This window comes from Microcaecilia unicolor, chromosome 6 (genome assembly GCF_901765095.1).
Source record: "Microcaecilia unicolor chromosome 6, aMicUni1.1, whole genome shotgun sequence".
Taxonomy (NCBI): Eukaryota; Metazoa; Chordata; class Amphibia; order Gymnophiona; family Siphonopidae; genus Microcaecilia; species Microcaecilia unicolor.
The window spans coordinates 333,624,864-333,647,499 of record NC_044036.1 but is presented as its reverse complement, the minus strand read 5'-3'; the positions used below and the strand labels follow the sequence as shown (position 1 = coordinate 333,647,499).

The window sequence follows — 22,636 nt, the reverse complement described above, 5'->3', positions numbered from 1 at the left end:
CACATGTTGGTCAGAGGCACTTAATGGACAGCCCCTACTCCTTGAGGCTTACAGGCTAGTCAAGACAGATGTACAATACATTTCACAAAACAAATAGGAGGCTTTGAGTTAAGAGGAAGACTAAGATTGAGAAGATTCGAGTAGAGGAAGGGAGAAGAATGGAAAGACAACGAGAATGGTCTCAAACTTGATTACAGTGAGTTGCTTTTTTTCTGGGAGGTAACGATGGCTGGTTGATGAACATAAGTGGAAGCTTCAGGAATGAACATTGGCCAAGATGACAGGTTGGTGAGAATAGGATTGACATTTGCGTTGGTTTCTTGGGATAAAAGGTTGGAGAAGGCTAAGTGCCTCATAGCACAGTATTGGAAGAGGGCGGACCCCCCCTCCGACATTGGGTGACTGGAAATGTAAATTGGGCCACTTAATACAGATGGAGCGACTCAAGGCATACCGCAGGGAGGGGGCATTGTGACACAAGGGTGGTTGGGATCGATTACAACAGCGATTGGCAAGTGTTTGGGATTGTGGAGTATTATAGGAGGGGAGGGGAAGGGGAGAGAGAGTGTCCTAAAGAACCAAGGGATGCTCTCAAGTTAGGTTGGGGTTGGAGATGGGTAGAGGGATGGGGAAGGGGATGTTGTATGTTAGGGGTACAAGGTTTAGTTGGGTGGTGGATACTGTTTATGGGATGATTTTGTTATTATGAGTTTCGTAGCAGTAGACATAGTGGATAAGTTAGTTACAGACAGTGGCGTAGCTACGTGGGGCCTGAGGGGGCCTGGGCCCCCGTAGATTTGGCCCTGGCCCCCTCCCGATGATCCCCTTGAACCCCCCCTCCCGCCACCAACTCTCCCCCACCATCGCCACCCGCCCCGCCGCTTCAAATACCTTGTTGTTTGCTGGACCCGCCAGCCGAGAATCTAGTTCTTCGGCGCCGGAGTAGCGCCTTCATTCAATGCAGTTCCTGGCGTGATCAGCTGTTTCTGACGCCGTACGTCACATACGGCGTCAGAAACAGCTGATCACGCCAGGAACTGCATTGAATGAAGGCGCTACTCCGGCGCCGAAGAACTAGGTTCTCTTTGGCGGGGCCAGCAAACAACAAGGTATTTGAAGCAGCGGGGCGGGCGGCGACGGCGGGGGAGTGTTGGTGGCAGGAGGGGGGCTCAAGGGGATCGTTGGGGGGGGGGTTCAAAGTGGCGTCGGCTGGGGGGGGTGGCGGCGGGAGGGGGGCTAAACAGTGCCCCCCCCCCCACCTAGGGCTGTGGCCCCCACTCCCGGCGAGGTCTGGCTATGCCCCTGGTTACAGATGTAGTTGTTTTGTAGGTATGAGCCCCTGCGCAGGCAAATGCGAGCAGGATGCGCTTTTTGAGAAACTGACTGTTGCAGAGTTATCCTAATAAAAAAAATTAAAGTGAAAAAAAAAAGGTTGGAGAAGGTTAGCAACAGAAAGAAGAAGGTTAGTGGTGGAAGGAGGAGCAGCATTGATCTGCAGTCGTCTTGAGTCCCCTAAAGACCTTGCAGAATTGAAGGTGAGGGCTAGTTCCATCAGTTAACATGCTAAGAATGTAAGTGTTGCCACAGTGTGACAGACCGAAGGTCCGTCAAGCCTAGTATCCTGTTTCCAAAAGTGGCCCAAGCCAGGTCACAAGTACCAGGCAAGATCCCAGAACAGTAAAACAAATTTTTTGCTGCTTATCTTAGAAATAAGCAGTGGATTTTTCCCAAGTCCATCTTAATATTATCTTATGGACTTTTAGGAAATTAGCCAAACCTTTTTTAAACCCTGCTAAGCTAACTGCTTTTACCACATTCTCAGGCGACGAATTCCAGAGTTTAATTACTCGTTGAGTGGAGAAATATTTTCTCCAATTTGCTTTAAATTTACTACTTATTAGCTTCATTGCGTGCCCCCTAGTCCTAGTATTTTTAGAAAGCGTAAACAAGTGATTCACATCTACCCGTTCCTCTCTACTCATTATTTTATAGATCGCTTATCATATCTTCCCTCAGCCGTCTCTTCTCCAAGCTGAAGAGCCCTATCCACTTTAGCCTTTCCTCATAGGGAAGTGGGCTATATAAGTAGAGTTGCAACGGGGATGGGTAGGTGGAGGGGTATGGTAGGAAAGTTTGTAAAGCAGAATGAGCAGTAGTTATCAGTAAAACAACATCTGAGAGGCCAAAGAGGCAGCTGGAGAGAAAAATGCTGATACCGAACAATTGCAAATCCTTCGTTCACAAATCCAGCTAGTACAATAAGTTTCATGTTCTGTTTAAAGGTGTCACCTTATATAAAGGAGAAATTCACTTCCTTTTGCGCTTATGTTTAATTCTGGAGTTGCTACCGAGCCTGAATTCATTTCAACACATTACTGATTACTGCTGAACGTATTATTCTAGGAGTAAAATGACCTCCATGAGTGGAACTCCTTCCCCAGTCCACTTTGGGCCCCTTTTACTAAGCTGTGTAAGGCTAGTCTACGCGCACCAAAATGAACTTGCCGCCTGATTACTGCGTGCCTCTTGGTATAATTTCATTTTTGGCGCGCGTCCGCTATGCACATCTGGAAACTATTTTTTATTTTCAGACGCACGTAGCGGACGCTCGCCAAGTGGCATCTGACACACGTAGGTCGTTACCGCGCAGATTCCTTACTGCTAGGTCTATGGCTGGTGGGTAAGGTCAGACACCCAAAATGGATGCGCGGTAATTTTGATTTTGCCGCATGTCCATTTTCGTCAAAAATGTTTAAAAGGCATTTTTGGTACGGGCGTTGAAAAATATTTCTGCGCGCGCCCAAAACCCGCGCCTACGCTATCGCAAGCCACGTTTTACTGCGGCTTAGTAAAAGGAGCCTCTTGTATATGTAAACAGCAGTGAATCTAGAGTAAATGTGCATTCACTATTGAAGGAAGGTGTGAAAAGAATATTAGTGTGAGCAGTGCATCCTCTGGTTTGAGTAGCAGTAAACAAAGTTCCATGTTTACACTCTTGAATCGGCTGAAACTGCTTGTTTAGCTCCATCTGCACCCTCCCTTGATATTCTGTCCCCACCTGTTTTTCCAACACAACTGTAAGTAAAACTGTACAGACAGCCTGTATGCAGGGCCGCTGAGAGACACAGCCAGGCCTGGGGCAGGACTGGACAGCCTCATGCATCCCCCTCTCCCCCCCCCCGGGCTGCTGCCTGCCCCCGCACCAGTGGCGATGCTAGGTCAGCCGCCACCCGGGGCGGATCGCCGCTGCACACACCCCATCTCAGGTGCAGTGGCGTCTGTCCCCACAGGGTGCAGCACGACACCCCCCCCCCCCCCTGCGCATTCTTGGCTGCTGGAGGGTGCAGAGAGCAGCCGCGCGCCAGTCGGCTTCATTGGCTCCCTGCTCCCTCTGCCCCGGAACAGGAATTAACCTGTTCCGGGGCAGAGGGAGCAGGGAACCAGCGGAGCCGACAGGCGCACAGCTACTCTCTGCACCCTCCAGCAGCGTGCACCCAGGGCGGACCGCCCCCACCGCCCCGCCCTTCCTGCACCACTGCCCTGCACCTTTCTGTCTCTGTGTCACTGCTGCACTGCACCCTCACCCTGTCCTCTCCTGCTCCAGTGCTCCTGTGTGCCAGGAGTCAGGGACCCAGATGACTGCATTAACATGATATTGCGTTAATGCAATCATTTGAATCCTGGGCAGTGGCACGCAGGAGCAGGAGAGGACAGGCCCGGAAGCAGGCAGGAAGAAAATTGCAGGCTCCAGGCCCTCCCTTGGAGCCCAGGCCCGGGAATTTTGCCCCCCTCCCCCTCTCCCCAGGGGCCCTGCCTGTATGGATTTGGAATCAAGAAAACTAGGTGTGCAAAATGGTTAGCAGCAGCGGTCTAAATCTGTGCATCTCAACCCAGTCTTCAGGGCACACTCAGCCAGTCAGGTTTTGAGGACATCCACAATGCATATACATGAGAGAGATTTGCATTGCCTCCGTGGCATGCAGATCTATTTCATGCATATTCATTGTGGATATCCTGAAAATCTGACTGGCTGGTTATGCCTCAAAGGCTGAGGTGAGAACCGCTGGTTTAGATCCACTTTTAAAAACTAGAAAGCTTGAATGAAATTGCAGCCAAATGGTAATAGAAAATCCACTTTAGACCATTACAAGCACAAGGAAATCACCTTATGTAATACAGTCCACAGGTAATGGTCTACCGGTGTGAAGCAAGACTTTCTTGGTAAATGTTTATCAATGGAGTCTGTTCTTACATGGCCCCCTCTGACAACCCAGTATCAGTGAGGGCTGTAATTATGTGGGAATTATTTCTCTGATATATCTATTTACCATAAGAAATATACAATTTGGAAATATGGGGCAAATAGAGTTTTTTTACCTCCTTACACCCACCCCAGATACAATGGACCAGCCACCCCCCGAAATATGGGGGTGACAGAAAAGACAGAAGCTATTCTCCTTCCAAAGAGATAGTCTTTATTCCAATATAGATGGCAATAAAGCAATTAGGCAAAATAATCAGGCAACGTAATTAGACACAGTAATTAGGCTAGTGATTAGGCAAGGTAATTAGTTACAGTAATCAGACAAAGCAATTAGACCATAACAAATAGCAGTATTTGTTAAGGGAGGAAGAGAAATCACTGTGGTAAAGACGCACTGACTGTTGCTGATCTCTGCCTCTGTCTAATACAGCAAAGCAATGCCTTATATACAGTGGATTGAGCATCAATCCCCCTCCCATTTGACCCTAATTAATGATCATTTTTTTCTGGAAATTTGAATAAAGCAGTGCGATTCCCAAGTTTGTTGATAAATGTATTTGTATGCTACTCCTGCCAGAATTCTGCGTGACTGTGGAGCGCAGAATTCACACAGAATTCCCCTGTCGCGCAGAATCTGCGAAAGGACAGATTCTCCTGCCGCTCAGCCGACCCGCTGCCGCCCAGCCTACCTGTGCATTCCCTGGTGGTCTAGTGGCCTGTTCGAGAGGCAGGAAAGAGCCCCACTCTGTCCTGCCCCGCTGCCGCCGCTCTCTTGCTGATGCTGTGCATTTTCAAATGGCCGCCGAGACTTCAAGCTTGGAGAAAAGGCGGCTGAGGGGAGATATGATAGAGGTATATAAAATACTGAGTGGAGTGGAACGTGTAGATGTGACTCACTTCTTTACTCTTTCCAGAAACACCATGACTAGGGGGCACGCAATGAAGCTACAAAGTAGTAAATTTAAAATGAATCGGCAAAAATATTTCTTCACGCAACATATAATTAAACTCTGGAATTTGTTGGTAAAAGCAGTTAGCTTAGCAGGGTTTAAAAAAAGGTTTGGCTAGCTTCCTAAAAGAAAAGTCCATAAGCCATTATTAAAATGGACTTGGGGAAAATCCACTGCTTATTTCTAGGATAAGCAGCATAAAATGTACTGTTTTGGGATCTTGCCAGGTACTTGTGACCTGGATTGGCCACTGTTGGAAACAGGATGCTGGGCTTGATGGACCTTCGGTCTGTCCCTGTATTGCAACACTTATGTACTTACTTGTTATTTTAGTATTTGTTCTTGTTTTTGTATTTTTTCCTGTTTTTATGTATGTAATTTTGTACTCCATTCAGGATGTTAAGGGGGCTGTAAACCTGTAAATAAATAAATAAATATATAAATATCAGTAGACAAAGTTGTAGGTGGTCTGATGTATAAGGCATTTTCAAAGTCATGTACCTGTGTAAAAGAGCTTTTTTTTTTTGTACCCCGCACTTTCCCACTCATGGCAGGCTCAAGGCGGCTTACATGGGGCAACGGAGAGTTAAGTGACTTGGCCAGAGTCACAAGGAGCTGCCTGTGCCTGAAGTGGGAACTGAACTCAGTTCCTCAGGACCAAAGTCCACCACCCTAACCATTAGGCCACTCCTCCTCTGTTGCTACTATTTGAGATTCTACATGGAATGTTGCTATTTCACTAGCAACATTCCATGTAGAAGTCGGCCCTTGCAGATCACCAATGTGGCCGCGCAGGCTTCTGCTTCTGTGAGTCTGACGTCCTGCACGTACGTGCAGAAACAGAAGCCTGTGCAGCCTTCTACATGGAATGTTGCTAGTGGAATAGCAACATTCCATGTAGAATCTCCAATAGTATCTATTTTATTTTTGTTACATTTGTACCCTGCGCTTTCCCACTCATGGCAGGCTCAATGCGGCTTACATGGGGCAATGGAGGGTTAAGTGACTTGCCCAGAGTCACAAGGAGCTGCCTGTGCCTGAAGTGGGAATCGAACCCAGTTCCCCAGGACCAAAGTCCACCACTCTAACCACTAGGCCACTCCTCCACTAAGGTCCTCATTTTACAAGCCCTATTCAGATGTTGGCACTGGCCTACACAGTTTTGAAAATTGCCCTCTTAATGCATTTGTGAATAGGATGCTTTGAGAAGTAGCCTTTAAGCTCCCAGAAATGTAAAACAGGAGGGGCATGACATAAATGACATCTTCTTCAACCTGTAAATGAAGGATTTGCATACAACACACGGTCATACGTGCTCTTATATGTGAAATTCTTTCTTTTCCTGTTCTCCGGCAGATGAAAATTTACTGCCAGCTCATGATGTCCGGCCTCTACCGCTCGGCGTACTGGACAGGGCAAGCGGCTGTGGACATCGCCTTCGGCTTCGTCATTGTGACACTGATGCTTGCGAGTCTGTTTATGTTTCACTATGGAATTCATTATCACACTGAGACGCTTCTTGCTCTGGTACGTCAGTCTAGTTTTCTTCCTGATAGGGTCAAACCATGATATATTCACTATCTGATTGTGCCAATCCCGTAAACCCAAATGGTACAAAGCAAACTGCACGCATTGCTTTGAAAAAAAAGGGGGGGAGAGATTTTATTTTTTTGCAAAGTCAGATCATTTTTTTCATTCCAAAGAACACTTCGAAATATAGGGGCCACTTTACTAAGCCGTGTAGGCTCCTACGCGTGTCCTACTTGCGTCAATTTTGAACTACTTCCCGGCTACCGCGTGACCCGGGCGGTAATTTTATTTTTTTACGCACGTCCACTAACGCACTGAAACATTTTCAGTGTATGGCGCTAACTGGGCAGTAATCATTATTGTACGTAGATAGAACATTACCGCCTGGTTAACAAGTGAGACCTTACCGCTAGGTCAGTGGGTGGCAGTAAGGTCTCGGGCCTAACATGGACAAGCGCTAATTTTTTATTTTGCCGCACTTCCATTTTGCCCCCCCCCCCAAAAGGCCTTTGTTGCAAGTGCGCTGAAAAATGGACAAATGCACGTCCAGTACATGCATCTACACCAGCGCAGGCCACATTTCAGCGCACCTTAGTAAAAGGACTCTTAATCTGTAGCTCTTCACATGAATCTTTATAAATATTTTCAAAGGGTTGTTTGTCGTACATAATTTATTTATTTATTTATTTGTTTGTTACATTTGTAGCCCACATTTTCCCACCTTTTTGCAGGCTCAATGTGGCTTACGTAGTACCGTAAACGGCGTTAGCCGATTCCGGTATGAACAAGGTGATATTGAGATATGGTAAAGACCATTGGGGGGGAACTTAGAGAGGGAGAGGAAGGATTAAGATATGTCCAGTTACGGTCTTTGGTTGCGTTATGTCGCTGGTATCCCTTGCCAGTCGGGATTTCAGGATATGCAAAATGGAGAATGCATGAGAGAGATCTGCATAGAATAGAGGCAAGTGTATGCAAATCAAGATCATGCATATTCATTGTGGACATCCTGAAAATCCGACTGGCAAGGAGTATTCCAAAAACACTGATCTAAATGACAAGTCTCATGTGGAGAACACCAAGTGCTCCCCCACCCCAAACTAGGTTTACAAGTCTTTTTCACAGGGACAAAGGATTTGTGAAGTTATAAAATGCCAGAGTTGGCAAATAGCAACATTTTGTACCCAATTAACTGATCACCACCACTGGTTTTTATGAAATGAAATTAAAGCATAAAGTGAATCCAGAAGCCACCAATTTAAAAAAAAAAAACTTTTAAAATGTTTACAAAAAAGTGCTTGCTTCCACTGTGAAATGTCCAAGACTATTTCAGTCAAATCTCAACTCTTGAAACCAGTTTGCTCGGTACAATTCAGTATGAAACGTCCCCAAAAATTGAACCGATGTTAGAAAAAGCCAGAATAAAAAGAAAGGACGCACTGGAAGCTCCTGCGAATAAGACATTGCACCAGACAGTACTGAATCTCTGTAATAGTAAGCATTTGATACAAAATTCAAAAAAAAAACAACAGGACAATCAACTGCAAACTCCAGTATGACAAAAAAAAAAACAAACAAACCCAAAACAAACAAGCAGATCAGATTGGAGCTCAAACAGATCTTTATTGGTAATGCGCAAACCAGAAATGCCCAACACAGGCTGTGTTTCACTCACGCAAGGACTGCGTCAGGTGCTACAAAATAATAAACAATAACAAATTTATCATTTGTTATTGATTTTATTACTAACATACATTTGTTTTTATTTGTTATTTTGTAGCCTCTGATGCACCTCCTACATGGTCAAAACTTGGCACGTGTCGGGCATTTCTGGTGTGTGTATTACTAAAACAGCGAAGGGCACTGATGAGTTCCATACAGTCACTCAAATCAAAACCGAAAAAAGTGGAAGAAGCCAACCAAAATGTCCAGGACGACCAAAGTTTGTTCTTAAAAAAAAAATGTTGATATTACTCTTTCCAAAATTACTAGGACTAGAGGACATGCGATGAAGCTACAAAGTAGTAAATTTAATATGACTCGGAGAAAATTTTTTCTTCACTCAACGTATAGTTAAACTCTGGAATTCATTGCCAGAGAATGTGGTAAAGGCAGTTAGCTTAGCAGGGTTTAAAAAAAAGTCTGGATGGCTTCCTAAAGGAAAAGTAGTCAAAAACAGCGAAGATGACGCAAAAAACAGAAAAAAGGAAAAGAGAAAGAACAAAAAAAAGGTAAACAAAAAAACAGTGGAAAAAAGAAAATTATAAAAAGTGAAAAATACAAAATGCACAAAAGAGAGAAAAAACTATAAAATACAAAATTATGTATAAAATAAAAAAATAAAAAAAAAGGAGACGACACAAGCAAAATGAAAAAAACTAAATAGATTTATTAGGGTGATATGACTCGACACAGCTGTGTTTCGGCCCAACTGGCCTGCGTCAGGAGTCTGTTACACCATGTATGTATTATCTGGTAATATCAGTCCTTGAAGAGTATTCAATTAAACGCACCTTTATTCAACAACACTCTACCTTTAAAAAGGCTGTGTGCACGGTCTGACAAAAATCGTTATAGATGACTCTGGTGCAGGAAATTTATATATATCTCACTAGAATAGCTGCAAAACAGCTTGGCGTTCGCTGGCAATCAACTGGCGTGACGTGTACATCTTCCTTTATAGAAATGTTTAATCTAATGAAACATTAAACATTTCTATAAAGGAAGATGTACACGTCACGCCAGTTGATTGCCAGCGAACGCCAAGCTGTTTGTCGAAACACGGCCCGTGTTGGGTTGTACTACCAGCATTTTTTTTGAAGAATAAACTTTGGTCATCCTGGACATTTTGGTTGGCTTGTTCCACTTTTTTCGGTTTGATTTGTGTATTACCAGGGCTTTTTTTGAGGGGGTACTTGGGGGTACTGAGTACCGGCACCTTTTCCATTGTCTGCTAAAATTGACCCATGGACCCCAAGTTTTAATGAAAGAGCTCAGGCTCTACACACCAGTTCTCAGGGCCGTGCCAACACGGTAAGCGAGGTAAGCATGGCAGGAGGGCGCCATCCTCTGGGGGGCGCTCCGCCGCACCATGCTTACCTTGCCCTCTTCTCCCCAGATCCTTTCCCTTTTTTTTTTTTTGTTTAAATTTACCTCTGTCCGGCGGCAGCGTAGCGTTAGTGAGAAGGAGGCGGCGCTCCCCCCCCCCCGAAATGATGTCAGAAGAAGGCGGGAACTGAGTGAAGGGAAGACTGACACGTCGGGGCGGGGGGAGCGCCGCCTCCTTCTCACTAACGCTACGCTGCCGCCGGACAGAGTTAAATTTAAACAAAAAGAAAAGGATCTGGGGAGAAGAGGGCGGGTAGTGTAGCGATCGTTTTCGGGGGGGCGGGGCCAACTGCAGGGGGGCGCCGGAGACCCTAGGCACGGCCCTGCCAGTTCTGACTTGTCAGAGATTCTGTGACTGGTTACAGGGGGCCTGGCTATTGTGGGGTGGGTCCCTCAGTGATCACTGCACCCCTGAAGGGTGGCCTGGCATTTGAGTACCGGCACCTTTTTTGCTAGAAAAAACACACTGTGTATTACTAATAAAGATCTGTTTAGCTTCAGTCTGATCTGCTTGTTTGTTTGTTTTTTTTTTTTTTGGGGGGGGGGGGGGGGGTTCCACTTTGCAGCATGTGGTATAAGGCTTTTCTGTGGTACAGCCAAAGCGGTTGTACTTTCTCTGTCCCTAATGAGCTCATAATCTAAAATCTCATGCATATTCATTGTGACAATCCTAAAACTCCAACTAGGCTGTGGCCCCCCCAGGGACCGTGGCTCCCACCCCTGACTTAGCAGATCCTCATGGGGATGGAAGAGATTGCCCCCTCTTTCACTACAGCACAACTTACCCTGCCTAATTTGAAATTAGGTTTTAGGTTTTATTTGATATATCATCCATGAACGTAACTTATCTGAGCGGTTTACAGAAAAGGGTTTGCATGTGATAAATGAGGAAAGAGCTTGGCATTCATGAAATCCGTGACACAAAACCAATGTGCTTCAGTGGGGAACGAGCGTGCCTTCTGGTACAGCACGAGACTTCAGGACAGAGCAAATTTGCAACATAAACTCTGGAATTCGTTGCCAGAGAACGTGGTGAAGGCGGTTAGCTTGGCAGAGTTTAAAAAAGGGGTTAGACGGTTTCCTAAAGGACAAGTCCATAAACCACTAGTAAATGAACTTGGGAAAAATCCACAATTCCAGGAATAACATGTATCGAATGTTTGTACGTTTGGGAAGCTTGCCAGGTGCCCTTGGCCTGGATTGGCCGCTGTCGGGGACAGGATGCTGGGCTCCATGGGACCCTTGGTCTTTTCCCAGTGTGGCATTACTTATGTACTTATTTTTGAGTTCTGTCGCGACAATTTTGTTGCTGCAACTGGATTGCTGTAATTCATTATATTTACAGATTACGAGTAACTTCCAAAATCGTTTGCAGTTGATGCAAAACACTGTTGTCAGGTTGGTTTGTGGGTTGACCTGTTTTGATAGCGTGTCTTCTACTATGCGTGATCTTCATTGGTTACTAATGCGGTAATGCATACATTTTAAGATAACGTGCTATTTTTGGTTTAAATTCATAGGGGTTAGGAGAGCTGCTAGAAATACGGGCTTTAAGAGAACTTTGAAATTGGGTTTTCCATCTTTAAAAAATATTCAATTCAAAACCATCATTGAAAAGTCTTTCTCCTTTTTTGGGGGGACAAGATTATAGAATATGTTACCATCAGAATTAAGGCAACTATCTTCTTAATTTTCTTTTAGAAAGTGTTTAAAGACTCATCTTTTCTTGACCATTAATGATTTAGATTTGTGTTACTAGTTTGTTGTGTAAATTTTGCTGACGTTTTTCACTCTCTTTTGTTAGTCTCTCTTTTGTAAATCGCCGTGAATCCTTTATTGGAAAACTGGCGGTATGTAAGACTCCAATAGAATAGAATAGTGACTTTGAAAGAATGTTCTATGATGAAGTACATAAGTAATGCCACACTGGGAAAAGACCAAGGGTCCATCGAGCCCAGCATCCTGTCCACGACAGCGGCCAATCCAGGTCAAGGGCACCTGGCAAGCTTCCCAAACGTACAAATATTCTATACATGTTATTCCTGGAATTGTGGATTTTTCCCAAGTCCATTTAATAGTGGTTTATGGACTTGTCCTTTAGGAAACCGTCTAACCTCCTTTTAAACTCTGCCAAGCTAACCACCTTCACCACGTTCTCCGGCAACGAATTCCAGAGTTTAATTATGCGTTGGGTGAACACGCAGAAGCCATTATAGAATTGGCACTAAGGGGCTAGATTCTGTGTATGGTGCCAGCAGCAGCAGCATTTATTTCCTGAACTCCACACAGGTACTACTCAGGCAGTAAACACATGTTTAGTTTGTTTTAATATTGACACCTGTTTGATTTACCTGTTATAATTGCTATATTTCCACCATTTTTTCCTCTTACTGTTCACTGTTCAATATCCTGACAATAAACCTTATTACTTTATTGACTTTGCTGTCCTGGACTGACTACGAATCCTGGTGGTTTGTGTTTTGGTCTGTGGGGTGCTTTCTGGGAACTGTGGGACTGCTGGGATTGTGGCCCCAACGTCCTTAGAAACCATTGGGAAATAACTTGCGGGTGGGAGACCCGCCCAGAGACAAGTGGGACCCAGCAGGTGAGAGGAAGGAGTATGCCAGTGTAGAGCACGTGTGCAGATGGTAGCGGATCTGAGCAGTGCTAGGACAGACCCTCAGGTGGCCTTAAAGTTAACCCCCAGGGGGCTCTAGGCATTTCATGACAACCCCACACACTGATATAGTCACATATCATCTGGCACCAGCAGACCTACCCACAACTCCTTAAATGTGTGACCTTTGCAGCCTTTTCTGAAGGTTATGTTTCAGCAAATGTCCCTCTTTCTTTTCAGATTTTTTGCCTCATTGGCTATGTGCCAGCTGTAGTGCTGTTCACCTACGTGGCATCTTTCACCTACAAAAAGGTGAAAAATACTCAAGACTTCTGGTCTTTTATCTTTTCTCTGGTGAGTAACACTGGATCCCAAGATGTTGAACATGCACAGGTATAAAACTGCTTTTTGAATCTCTCATTTGCTTATGTTATTATGAGGTTATTATTGTTGTAAGTGAATTGAATTGTTATTGTAATCCAGTAGGTTACATGGGCTGGAAATACTCATTTTAATTAAATAAGCTTTTAGGGGGGCAACTTTCTGACAGTCTGCATTGGGACAAAGATGGCTAGATTCAGTGAATGTCGCTCAAAAATCAGCCCTGAAAAAAATTGGCATTCAATGCTATTCTAAAGTAGAGGAGTGTGGTAGGCCGTGTTAGTCCACTCTTAAGGTTATCAATAGAAATCAAACAAAATAAAACATGGAAAAGAAAATAAGATGATACCTTTTTTATTGGACATAACTTAATACATTTCTTGATTAGCTTTCCAAGGTTGCCCTTCTTCGTCAGATCGGAAATAAGCAAATGTGGTAGTTGATAGTATATATAAGTGAAGCTTCAAAGCATTTCAATGACAGTCTAGCAATGTGGGGGTGGGTAGGAAGTATGCATGGGTACATCAAAGCATTTGAAATGCTTTGATGTACCCATGCATACCTCCTACCCACCCCCACATTGCTAAACTGTCATTGAAATGCTTTGAGTTCTACATAGAATGTTGCTACTCTTTGGGATTCCGAATGGATTCTTGCTGCTCTTTGGAGTTCTACATAGAGAGGTGTAGTAGCCGTGTTAGTCCACTCTTAAAGGTTATCAATAGAAATCAAACAAAATAAAACATGGAAAAGAAAATGAGATGATACCTTTTTTATTGGACATAACTTAATACATTTCTTGATTAGCTTTCGAAGGTTGCCCTTCTTCCTCAGATCGGAAATAAGCAAATGTGGTAGATGACAGTGTATATAAGTGAAAACATTCAAGCATTACTATGACAGTAAAATAGATACCATTGGAGATTCTACATGGAATGTTGCCACTATTGGAGATTCTACATGGAATGTTGCTATTCCACTAGCAACATTCCATGTAGAAGGCTGCGCAGGCTTCTGTTTCTGTGAGTCTGACGGCCTGCACGTACGTGCAGGACGTCAGACTCACAGAAGCAGAAGCCTGCGCGGCCACGTTGCTGATCTACAAGGGCCGACTTCTACATGGAATGTTGCTAGTGGAATAGCAACATTCCATGTAGAATCTATAGAAATCAAACAAAATAAAACATGGAAAAGAAAATAAGATGGTACCTTTTTTATTGGACATAACTTAATACATTTCTTGATTAGCTTTCGAAGGTTGCCCTTCTTCCTCAGATCGGAAATAAGCAAATGTGCTAGCTGACAGTGTATATAAGTGAAAACATTCAAGCATTACTATGACAGTCTGACAGGGTGGGAGGATGGGGGTGGGTCGGAGGTATGCTTGAATGTTTTCACTTATATACACTGTCAGCTAGCACATTTGCTTATTTCCGATCTGACGAAGAAGGGCAACCTTCGAAAGCTAATCAAGAAATGTATTAAGTTATGTCCAATAAAAAAGGTATCATCTTATTTTCTTTTCCATGTTTTATTTTGTTTGATTTCTATTGATAATGCTATTCTATAAAGGGCTTATGCCTGCTGAAACCAAGTGTAATTCCCAGGACCCAATTTGGGTTCACACCCCGGTATTTTATAACCCTGCGTGCAAATTTTAGGAACGCCCCTGACCCAGCCATGGAACACCCATGGCTATGCCCCTTTTGGGTCGCGTTCTATGGGATTTGGGTGCACATTGTTATAGAACAGCAAAGTGGCGTACCGAGGGTGGGGCGGTGGAGGCGGTCCGCCTCGGGTGCACGATGCAGGAGGGGTTCAGGGAGCAGCCGTGCGGCTGTCGGCTCCACTGGTTCCCTGCTCCCTCTGCTGTTACTTCCTGTTCCGGGGCAGAGGGAGCAGGGAACCAGTGGCGCCAACAGCCGCGCGGCTGCTCCCTGAACCCCTCCTGCATCGTGCACCCGAGGCGGACCACCTCCACCGCCCCACCCTCGGTACGCCACTGTGCTGTTCTATAACAATGTGCTCCCAGCACCCCAGCAGGTAAGAAGAATGCACCTGGAGGGGGGCTTGGATGGAGGTGATACTCCGGGAGAGATGGTGATGTGCCAGGGGGGGTGTCGTGCTGCACCCGGGGGAACTGATGACGCTGTACCCTGGGGGGGGGGGGGGGTGCACAGTGACAATCTGCCCCGGGTGGCAGCCAACCAAGGAACACCACTGGAACAGCGCATAGCAAGATGTGTGTGCAAATTCAGATTACTGCCAATTAGCACCCAATTATTGGCGCTAATTGGCTCAGGCAATTTAATTGGCCACACGTCTTGGATTGGTGTTGAAATATTGACGCCCAGTTTTGGGCTCCATGGGGTAGACTGCGTACTTTAAGCCTCCGCACTCTGCAATGGTTTTCAAAGCAAAACTGTGTGATTTTAGCGTTATTCTATCAATCGTCATACGTGCAGTCACATAATATATTTTGTGTTTCTTTGTAGATGTCTATGGTTACCGTTACTGCCATTGTCATAGCCTTCTTCACTGGAAAAGATTTGATAACTACCAGCCTTCATTATCTCTTCTCCATCTTCGTTCCAATCTACCCCTTTGTTGGATGTTTGGTTTACTTTATCAAGGTAAGGTTTGACATTTACGCTAATATTCTGTGATACTATGTTTTTGTGTGTTTGTATGTGATATTAGCAAAAGGGAAAAGGAAAAATATATAATTAGCAACAGTAAGGTCAAGGGTCTTCTGAAAATGTTATGTGGTGCTTTTCGCAATAAATATTTTAAGCAGACTATAGCCTTGGCATCCTGATTGTGAAGGATCATCATTTATCCCTAGTCCTTTTTGTTTTGCATAGGGTATTTTTCTGGTCTCTTCTGGTTTAAACCTGCAGCATTGTACTGGTTTTTAACCTTGTGTATTAAAGAACATAAGTGTTGCCATACTGAGACAGATCGAAGGTCCATCAAGCCCCAGCATCCTGTTTCCAACAGTGGCCAATCCAGGTTACAAGTATCTCGCAAAATCCCAAAACAATACAATACATTTTATGCTGCTTATCCTAGAAATAAGCAGTGGATTTTCTCCAAGGCCATGTTAATAATGGCTTATGGACTTTTCTTTTATGGAGTTATCCAAATCTTTTTTAAACCCCGCTAAGCTAACTGCTTTTACTACATTCCAGAGTTTAATTACATGTTGTATGAAGAAATATTTTCTCTGATTTGTTTTTAAATTACTATTTTGTCCTCACATTTACAGATGTCGTGGAGAGGTACACAGAGCCCTGTATACTATAACCCGTGGGACAAACTCCTGGTCTCCGTTCTGTTGGTAAAAGCTCAGTCAATTTCCTAAATACATTTGTATGGAGTCGTTTCTGTTGAACTTTGCAGCCCAGATCATTTCAGTGTCTATTCACGCACACGTACACTGATTAAGCTGCATCGGTGTTTCATGTTTTGGAATTGCACCAGTATATGCAAATCTATTCCATGTATATTTGTCATGGCAATCCTGAAAACCCAGCAGGCAAGGTCAGCTTCCATGACAGGACTGGGAAGCACCAATTTAAATATTAAAACTAAATGTTAGCCGTTCATCTTATTTTTAGAGCTTTGGGTTTGAGTTGCTAGACAGCGTATGACAACGTATTTTAGTTCACACACTGAAATTGGCTTTTCAGTCACACACCAGAAGACGACCCAGGCCTGCATAGTTCAGCCCAGATTTTCACATTTGCTAAATGGCTGGTGTCTAGCCCACTATTCAGCCTTCACAGTAAGTGTTCTGCTTTTTGTACAAATGTGCAGGAAGCACAAAACCTGGTTTTCCCTCAGCCCTCTATTCCCATTTGTGGAGCTAATTTGGATAGAAGAAAATGGCCGACTGGATATCTTTTCCAATACACGGTTGTTTATTTACAGCTTGTCAAGGCTAGGGTTACCACATGTCCGGATTTACCCGGACATGTCCTCTTTTTGAGGGCATGTCCGGGCAACCAGGCAGGTTTTGCCAGCCTACCCGTTTGTCCAGAGAGAAATGGGCAGATTGCTCGCCTCCCCTCCCCCTCCCCTTACTTACTAGTGCCCTCGTGGTCTAGTAAGCTCTTCTGCCTTCGGGGCAGGAAAGAGCCCCCTCTTTCCTGCCTGGAGCGCTGCCCTGCCTGCATCCTTCCTGTTGCTGATCCTCGGCGCCGATTCAAAATGGCCGCCGAGAGTTGAAGTGACCTCGCGAGACTTCAACTCTCGGTGGCCATTTTGAATCAGCGCCGAGGATCTGCAACAGGAAGGATGCAGGCAGGGCAGCGCTCCAGGCAGGAAAGAGGGGGCTCTTTCCTGCCCTGAAGAGGTCACTAGACCACCAGGGCAGTAGTAAGGGGAGGGGGCCGACGGGGTATGTGACAGGGGGAGGGGAAAATGTGGCAGGGGGGACGGAGCGAGGGTGTGACGGGGCGAAGTGAGGGTGTGAAAGGGGGTGGAGTGGGGTGTGAAAGAGGGCGGGGCATGTGTCCTCCTTTTGGGGGGAACAAAATCTGGTAACCCTAGTCAAGGCCAGCTAGCAAGCACTGCATCGGTTCTTCACTGAAGAAGATCAATGCAGGGGCAGACTGCAGCAAAATACTGGCCCGGGGGATTTTTAAAAATTCTAGCCCAGTCTATCTCTTCCTCTTACCTCCCTTCTGATGACCCAGTCTGTAGCGTGAAGGTCAAAAGTAAGCAACAGGGCCTCTGAGCCACTGCTGCACTCAAGGCCCTGCCTGTTCCTGCCCCCCAAATTCAGCACAGAGTTCTCGTTGATAATACAACAATTCAGTTTGGGCTGAAGGTAGAAGCATGGCAAGGCCTTCAGCCCTGCAGCAGCTCAGAGGCCCCTGTTGTTTATTTTCTACATCAATCTTCCTCTGCCTTTTCCAAAGCAATGCAGTTTTCATGCACATGTCGCTGGGAGCTCTGTGCATTTCGTAAGTCTGCTAAACATGGAGGAGGAGGGCATGTACCTTTGCTGGCATTTTGCAAATTTACACGTGCATTAAAAGAGTGGCATCAACTTACTGGTAGAAACGCTGGCACTTATATTTATGGAGAGTAATTCGATAACGAGGCACCTAGGTCAGTAGGGTAGAAAGGTGCCTATTTTATAATACACATAGGTGCTTATGTGAGTTTGATTCCCACTGCAGCTCCTTGTAACTCTGGGCAAGTCACTTAACCCTCCATTACCCCAGGTACAAATAAGTACCTATATATATTATGTAAACCACTTAGTAGTCGCAAAAAACACAGAAAGGCGATATATCAAGTGCCATTAACAAGATTCCATGCACGATCTCAAAGAGTAGCAACATTCCATGTAGAACCCCAAAGAATAGCAAGATTCCGGAATCCCAAGGAGTGGAGGAGTAGCCTAGTGGTTGCTACTATTTGAGATTCTGTATGGAATGTTGCTACTATTGAGATTCTAGATGGAATGTTGCTAGTGGAGGAGTGGCCTAGTGGTTAGTGCAGTGGAATTTGATCCTGGGGAACTGAGTTCCATTCCCACTGCAGCTCCTTGTAACTCTGGGCAAATATTGCCCATGGTACAAAATAAGTTACTGAATATATGTAAACCGCTTTGAATGTAGTTTCAAAAAATCTCAGAAAGGCAGTATATCAAGTCCCATTTTCCTTTCCCTTTCCCCCTTTATGATCAAATCCTGCAGATTTGCAGTTGAAGGTGCGGACATTACGCCTGCTTGAAAATCAAGACTCTGCCCAGACATTGCCCCTGATGCCCCTGAGCATGCCTGCTGTCTGACTGTGCTGGCTTGCACCGCACTTTCAGGTGTGACCTCATTTTTAAATCTGCACTACCCAAGCTGGAAAGGCCTTAAATACAAATCAACCTACGCACCCAGTTTCTCCTACTTAAGCACACAACTGTGGAACGCACTACCAAAAGCCTTCAAAATGACGTACGACCATCTAAATTTCCGTAAAACACTAAAGACTAACCTGTTTCAAAAGGCATACCCTACCGACCCAACTTAAATGCCTGAACTCTGCAACACAACAAAACTCAAGTACGTAATGGACATATCTCAACTCTTCCGCTCTATGATTCCCCAATGTGGCAACGCTACATGAACCTTATCCTACCACAATATCATTTTGTATTTGTTCCCCGGAGACTTCAAAGCCTCTCCGGTACTATGTAAGCCACACTGAGCCTGCAAACAGGTGGGAAAATGTGGGATACAAATGTAACAAATAAATAAATAAATCTTTATAAGAGCCCATGTACGCAAAAAACTAGTTTATAACATTACTGCATAGTAGGGCAGTTTTACAAAATTATGTTTAGAAGTTCTTCCACTTATCTATAAGGTCGTAGGTTTTTTTTTTTTTAATTTTGGATGGGGAAAGGGGGGGCATAGATTCGGGAAGGGTAATACTCTATGCATATTGGAGGGACATGTGTATTATTAGCCAGGAGAGCAATCCTTTGTCAGAACACATTAAGAGGACTCGCCTGCAAATAATGTCGAGATAGTACACAGAGTAAAACACAAGATATAATTACTGGAGTTTAATATAAAAGTTTATTGTTAAGAGTTATGCAACTGTACTGTAATTATACATGTCCACATCATAAATATATAAGAAGACATGAGGGAAGGGATAGGGGAGAAAAGATTGGAAAACTTTGATGACAGAAGTTTCAGGTTCATTAACATGCGATAGAATTGTTTATCTGATTTATATTGATTAATATGGACTTATATACCATCCACCTTATAATTGAAAGAGAAAAATGCCTAGATTTCGACCCAAATCGGGAGATAGACGTTTATCTCACAAAAACGAATAAATCGGTATAATGGAAAGCCGATTTTAGACGTTTTTAACTGCACTCCATCGCGGAAGCGTACAAAGTTGACGGTGGCGTGTCGGAGGCGTGGCGAAGGTGGAACTGGGGCGTGGTTATCGGCCGAGGAGAGATGGGCGCCTTTCGCCGATAATGGAAAAAAAGTATGCGTTTGTAGCTAGAATTTAGGGCACTTTTCCTGGACCCTGTTTTTTCACGAATAAGGCCCCAAAAAGTGCCCTAAATGACCAGATGACCCTCCCCTGACTCCCCAAGTGGTCACTAACCCCCTCCCACCACAAAACATGATGTTTCACAACTTTTTATTTTCACCCTCAAATGTCATACCCACCTCCCTGGCAGCAGTATGCAGGTCCCTGGAGCAGTTGTTAGGGGGTGCAGTGGACTTCAGGCAGGTGGACCCAGGCCCATCCCCCCCCTACCTGTTACAATTGTGCTGCTTAATGCTTAGTCGTCCAACCCCCCCCCCCAAACCCACTGTACCCACATGTAGGTGCCCCCCTTCACCCCTTAGGGCTATAGTAATGGTGTAGACTTGTGGGCAGTGGGTTTTGAGGGGGATTTGGGGGGCTCAACACACAAGGGAAGGGTGCTATGCACCTGGGAGCTCTTTTACCTTTTTTTTTGTTTTTGTAAAAGTGCCCCCTAGGGTGCCCGGTTGGTGTCCTGGCATGTGAGGGGGACCAGTGCACTACGAATCCTGGCCCCTCCCACAAACAAATGCCTTGGATTTATTCGTTTTTGAGCTGGGCGCTTTCATTTTCCATTATCACTGAAAAACAAAAACGCCCAGCTCACAAATTGTCGAATAAAACATGGACGTCTATTTTTTGCGAAAATACGGTTCGGTCCGCCCCTTCACGGACCCGTTCTCGGAAATAAACGCCCATGGAGATAGACGTTTTCGTTCAATTATGCCCCTCCATGTGAACTCATCAATAAAAATTGTTGAAACATAAATTTGGAGGGGGAGATGTAAAAACAGAGCTTTAATGAGAATTACTCCCTTTGTCAAGCCCTGGCTGAAATAGTGACTTTTTAACATTTTACGCGTGTCTCTGAGCGGATGAAAAAAAGCAGCAGTTTGTTTGCATATACATACGTCCCTGTTGTAAGACGGGGAATAAATGCATAAATTTTCAGCCTGCCCAGACCCCTGCATCACGGGATTTCCACCTGTTCACAGTGGTTTTCTGAATTCACTATTTATGTGATATTATACGTATGTAAGTCAGACCTGCCAAGTCTTCTGCATCGACTGTGAAACTCTCGCTTTTGCGGGTCTTGTCCCACATTCCCGCTGGTGGGCCAGGGTCTTCCGCTGAGCAGCTTCCTCTTCCAGCGACAGCGGGAGGCGCCCTAATAAAATGTCTCCTGCTGTCACAGGACCAGTCTCTTGATAAGGGCTGTGGGAGTGGTCCCGCAGCAGCGAAAGATGATGTTTTATTAAGGCGTATCAAACCTGGCAAGCGGGGTGAGCGCCGCTGCGCCACCATACTGCGCCACACCGCCATACCGCGCCGCCCTTGGTGCTTTAAATCTTTAATTTACCTCCGTTCCAGCAGCCACGTCATTTGAAAGTCTTGCCCCATCTCTAGCCTTCCCTCCCTTCGTGAGTTGGTTCCGCAGTCCCGCCTTCCTCGAGGGCGGGACTGCAGAACGAACTCACAAAGGGAGGGAAGGCTAGAGACGGGGCAAGGCTTTCAAATGATGCGGCTGCTGGAACGGAGGTAAATTAAAGATTTAAAGCACCAAGGGCGGGGGGGATGGGGGCGAAGGAGAATCGCTGGACAGGGGCAGGGTGGGAGAAGAGAGAAAGGAGATGCTGGGGGGGGGAGAGCGGGGGGGGGGGGCGAGGGTGCCAGAGGGGAGGGCGCGCGGGCGCCAACTCATAGTCTGCAGGGGGGGCGCCAGAGACCCTAGGACCGGCCCAGCGTATCCTCCTGCCGCTGGAAGGAGAAGTGACCACAGGCCACTTCAGTGAGGTGTGTCAGGGGCAGAGCTATGGGCGGGGCTGGGCGAAGCTGTGGGCAGACCCTAAATCTCCAGTTTATAAAGTCCCTTTTAAGTAAATAGGACTGTTTGTCATGAAAATTTCTAACTAGCTTTGTTCAGTTCTTTCATTTAAAGAACAGTATTTCTCTGTCTATGGAAAATAATCTGTAGTAGATGAGGCCTGTGTTTCTAACTGCACTGAGATAACGGTTTTCTTGTACATTAGCCTGGTGGTCTCTGATGGTCCCGATAAACCTTTTCTTTCTTACTCTCAGCCCTATCTTCATTGTGCCGTTTTTCTGTATCTCTTGCGATATCTGGAGGCGAAGAACGGAGGGAAATCTTTAAGAAGGGATCCGTTTTTCAGGTCAGTGAAAAATAAATCTAGAGAGCTGCATTTTCAGAGGAACAAGAAACAGAGAGAGATAAATTGATAACCTGCTTGGTAAAGGTACACGGAGCTGTGTGTTCAGGTCTGAATGCTGATTTTGCCTCTATAACTTGATATGGATAGGTTATCTGTAAAAAAAAAAAAAAATTATTCCTGCTATTTGTGCATTCAGATGTGACCATGAGAAGAGCTCTCCAAAAACTAAAAGAATGATCAAAGGTCTGGCAGTTACAATTTAATATCTAATACACAAAGACTCCAGTATTTTTTTCATATCACAAAAACGTTTTATTGTATTGCAATGCCCACTAACCTCACCAGCACTGCTACCTAATGTTAAAACCTCACACATTCATTCCTCCACTCACCTTGCACCACCTGCATTTAAAAACAAAACAACTGGTTTTACATTTTAAACTGCATACATTATGCTGTTTCTTATTTTACATATGTTTTACCATACTCATACATTATATCATGCACAAATGGTCAAAACTCAGTCCTGCCAGCTAAATAGTCCTTT

The 22,636-nt window shown here is 45.0% G+C and overlaps 1 protein-coding gene across 1 annotated transcript in view; it reads left to right on the top strand.

Moving 5' to 3' along the window:
• ABCA5 (ATP binding cassette subfamily A member 5) overlaps positions 1-22,636 on the top strand; it is a 135,692-nt gene that overhangs the window by 82,079 nt on the left and 30,977 nt on the right. The window contains exons 24-28 of the mRNA XM_030208503.1: positions 6,571-6,741; positions 12,710-12,823; positions 15,346-15,483; positions 16,119-16,190; positions 21,998-22,089. Coding sequence (XP_030064363.1) covers positions 6,571-6,741; positions 12,710-12,823; positions 15,346-15,483; positions 16,119-16,190; positions 21,998-22,089 — 587 coding nt within the window. The remainder of the gene's footprint in view (positions 1-6,570; positions 6,742-12,709; positions 12,824-15,345; positions 15,484-16,118; positions 16,191-21,997; positions 22,090-22,636) is intronic.